The sequence below is a fragment of the Mya arenaria genome, chromosome 4 (genome assembly GCF_026914265.1).
Source record: "Mya arenaria isolate MELC-2E11 chromosome 4, ASM2691426v1".
Taxonomy (NCBI): domain Eukaryota; kingdom Metazoa; phylum Mollusca; class Bivalvia; order Myida; family Myidae; genus Mya; species Mya arenaria.
In genome coordinates this window covers 78,642,389-78,646,096 of record NC_069125.1, presented here as the reverse complement: position 1 = coordinate 78,646,096, position 3,708 = coordinate 78,642,389, and the positions used below count along the sequence as shown (strand labels likewise).

The following is a 3,708-nucleotide window of genomic DNA, read 5'->3' as shown; positions in this document are numbered from 1 at the left end:
AATAACATGGTGCCGAATTGATCGTGAGTTTTGTGTACCAGCCCTGTGCGGGCTAACGTTTGATTTGGACGTGAGAATGAGTTAAAATTTACAAACCGGCAGTGAAAAGTATCAATATGTTATTTTCATAGTTTGAATCACTTATAAATTTCTATAAACTACATGATCATATCATAAAATGAAATTAATATATACACAAAGTTTCATGTATATGAATGTATGAATGTATAAGTTACGTCGCCAGTAGGAGTCTGGTTTCACGTGAACTTCCATCAACGAAAACCAAGCAAGTTTTAATAACGATTACATGGTGTACATGAACATGTATATCTTAACAGTTGCGTAACGATATAGGTCCAATAATAATGATAATAATAATAATAATAATAATAATAATAATAATAATAATTATTATTATTATTATTATTATTATTATTATTATTATTATTATTATTATTATTATAAATAATATAACAAATGGCGACACCCAAGTGCTCTATTAGAGATGGATATTTTCCCTGGAAAATGCATCGCAAGGACGTTTTAAATTAAGATGACTGGTATGACCAGAATATTAATATACAATGTCGGGCATATCAGTAAAATTTTCCTATATTAAACGTTCCCCGTCTTTTGCCTCTGTTGACGGACGGCGAGCTGCTTACGCCTTTTGCCGGGTGACCAGCCTTCGATATCACCTGTCTGTAGGCCGGAAACTCGTCGTTCAACTTTGGAGTCTGGTTTTTGCGCAGTGGTTGTTTGAAGTCAAGTTTATCGTTAGAGTCTGACTGACCGCTCTCCAACATTGGTCTTACCCTTGCAAAGTTGTCGTATGTCGCCACATTCACTATTTCCTTATCTCCGCCCACAAGCTTCTCGAACCACTGTCGGTCAGCGTCCCGGTCAGCCAACTGTCCTCTGCTGACCTCTTCGCGCGACGTGTACGCCTTCCGTCCGTTCCCTCTGTAGGAGCGCTCTGTGTTGTTACCGGAAATATAGTCCAGAATAGAAAGGTTTTCTAACGACAAATGGCTAGAATGGCCAATGTTTCCCAAAGGCAGCGTAAGCGGTGACCCGTGACTGTCGCTTGATGACACACTTAACGCAGACGACACTCTGGAAATAGGCGGCTCACGCTCCAGACCGGTTATTTCTATTTTTGGAACCACTGGCGTCTCTTCCTCCTCAGCACTTTCAACGTCGGGATGCTCAAATTCTAACACATCCTGGCTGTCGTCAGTATTTTCATTACTGTTAAATTTCACATTTTTCCTGGTGGCACTAAATGGACGTGGCGTTTTCTTCGTTTTAAGAATTGAACGCTTACCTGCGGCTGCGTTTCTTTCCCTCACAGTTTTCTTCCGTCTTTCTCTATGTATTGGCAGTCTTTCACCATTCCACTTGGAATCAGTCATTGTTCCAGCGTTGTGTTTACGCACAACCGTATCAAAATCAAATCCAAGATCTTCGTATGAACTGTCGTCCTCAAAATCATCTGAATAATCAGTAGTGTTTACATGAGCCGTCATCGGCGAGCACGCCTTATTCCTCTGTTCGCTTGTAAGTCCCTCGTCGCTAGCATCGTTTTCGGGTTGTTCAGACAGGCACCAAGAGCGATAGGCGGTCAGGTTGGGAAAGATGACCCGGAGCCCCTGATTGAACCTGTGGGTGAGGTCGGCCTGCACGCCAACGCTGACCCGCTCCACCGTGTTTGTATGTACACGGTAAGGAATGTCCGGCAGGGACGCTAGTTGGGAGCGAAACGCCCCACGGTTCAGCTTCTGGAAGTTCCACAGCTTCTGCCGCTGGAGGAGGTTAGAATCCCTTGGATTGTCAATGAGCACCTTCTTATAGCGCGTCCAACTGCGTTCCGGGGGCTCCCGCGCCGCCACACTAACTTGCAGGCCACTCCGCAGTGGTGGCAGACTCACTTTCTGCATCGTACCCATGGCGGATGTACACGACCAACAACGAGGGTCCCTACATCACACAGTCAACAAGTGTTATGTACAAGAACATTCCCCGTCCCTACATTGGTTCAGTACTGCTGTCCCACATTATACATCTTGGAGAAACTGCGCCATTTGCGACCATTTCTTCACGATCAATGCACTCTGAAAATACAGATTATTTCATTTAGCAAACATAAAGAGTCTAGAAGTCCCAGAGTCAGGATTTATTCTAATCTTAAAAGGCATTATAGATAATCTATCAAGGGTCGTTGAATTTAATTTCTGTTTTATAGTGCTATTTTAAATGTACCGGAAACCTTTATGTTGCACTAATAACGAGTATACCGGCAATGGCACTGGCTTTAGATTATAATCTGTGCGCATGTATAGTGCTGATAACGCTGAACAATACATACTTAAATGAGCACAATAATGGCGATGATACAAATCAATCTGGAATTCTGGATAGGAGTTGGAAACGACTATGCGTTCAAACTGACTTTGTATAAATATATTATCTACTATATATATTGATATAAATGTATTTATTTGTACTTGTACAAACACTGACCAACTAATCGTGCGATCCTAGATGCCGACAATTCTAACCAATTAGCTAGCTTGTTGGTGTAGTTTTAGATGTCCATCACTAAAATAGCACTTTATCTATGTTAGTTAATTCTCATTTATTCAAGCACGGTTGTGAATACTGCTAGAAACTGATATTAATATCTCTCGATATCGTTTCCCGGGTAGAAACTGGTCATAGTGTCCTCTGTGGAGAGGCCTCGCGAAATGGGTGCACTATAGAACCCATCAGGGTGCACTAGAACCCATCACTTATTGGGTGAAAGGCCTCTTTCCACCAGACAAGCTTTCCTTATAAATAATGAAAAAGAATGAGGAATTCAATGTTATAAACAACTGACAGTGCTTATTTCCTTACTAATAAACTTTATTAAATTTCAGTTCTTGTGTTGAAAACCCAAGAGAATGCACGAGTTATACCACTGCCAATAAATCCATACCTAGAATAATGTCTTGAAGATAAAACACTAAGTTTCCGACTTGCACATCTTCAATCTTAAAATCCATACGTTCCTTTATGTTTTATCCACGGAACACGAGACGTTGAATCCAAGTTGCTAGTTTAATGAGGAGCTCCTTGCACGAGTGGCTGGGAACCACCGGCTGTCCTATTGACCCTGTCTTAATGATATTTTACAACTTGTAGGATTTTCTGAACAGCACTTGTCTACACTCCCGTCAGCTGGGAGATATAATTATGGAACACACCTAAACATGTTAATTACCCAATACTGTAATTAAACATTTGTGATCATGCTCTCTACTGATATCCGATATCCGCTGCTGATTTCCAAAACTGGACCACTTTAATCTCTGTACATTTAGTTGGCTACAGTTCGAAATCGGAGGACTGATAGCATTTAGTTGGCAAAATGTGTCAATTAAATTCTAATAAAAAAGCATTTCCATTTCTAGAGCCACTTAACTTTAGAGAGCATTGTTTATAGTAAGGATTGTAACATAACTCCCGCACAGAGTTTTAAAGAGAAATGCATGATGGGAATATCAAATCAAATTCATATCATGCCTACTTACTAATTGTATTGCATGTGCACTCGACTTATCACAGAGTATCTCGGATCAAACAGTATTAAGATATCCATGTGTTTATATAGCAGTTGGAATTGGAACCTAGACTGTGAAAAGGCCAGAGTCAAAGCTGATAGAC

General features: G+C 40.7%; 1 protein-coding gene across 2 annotated transcripts; it reads right to left on the bottom strand.

Moving 5' to 3' along the window:
* On the bottom strand, positions 1-3,446 carry LOC128232409 (uncharacterized). Of its 2 annotated transcripts, none has more exons than XM_052945932.1 (2): positions 2,981-3,446; positions 1-2,114 (listed from the first exon to the last, which is right to left on the bottom strand). In XM_052945932.1, exon 2 carries the CDS (start codon positions 1,947-1,949, stop codon positions 597-599), a length of 1,353 nt encoding a protein of 450 aa, XP_052801892.1. In that variant the 5' UTR covers positions 1,950-2,114; positions 2,981-3,446; the 3' UTR covers positions 1-596. The 2 variants fall into 2 exon arrangements, with proteins under 2 accessions (XP_052801892.1, XP_052801894.1); XM_052945934.1 differs by lacking the exon at positions 2,981-3,446 and adding an exon at positions 2,524-2,926.
* Between the last annotated feature and the right edge of the window lie 262 nt (positions 3,447-3,708).

What these genes read in the sequence shown, in the direction of transcription:
- LOC128232409 (XM_052945932.1), bottom strand. Translation starts at nt 1,949, where the DNA reads ATGGGTACGATGCAGAAAGTGAGTCTGCCACCACTGCGGAGTGGCCTG.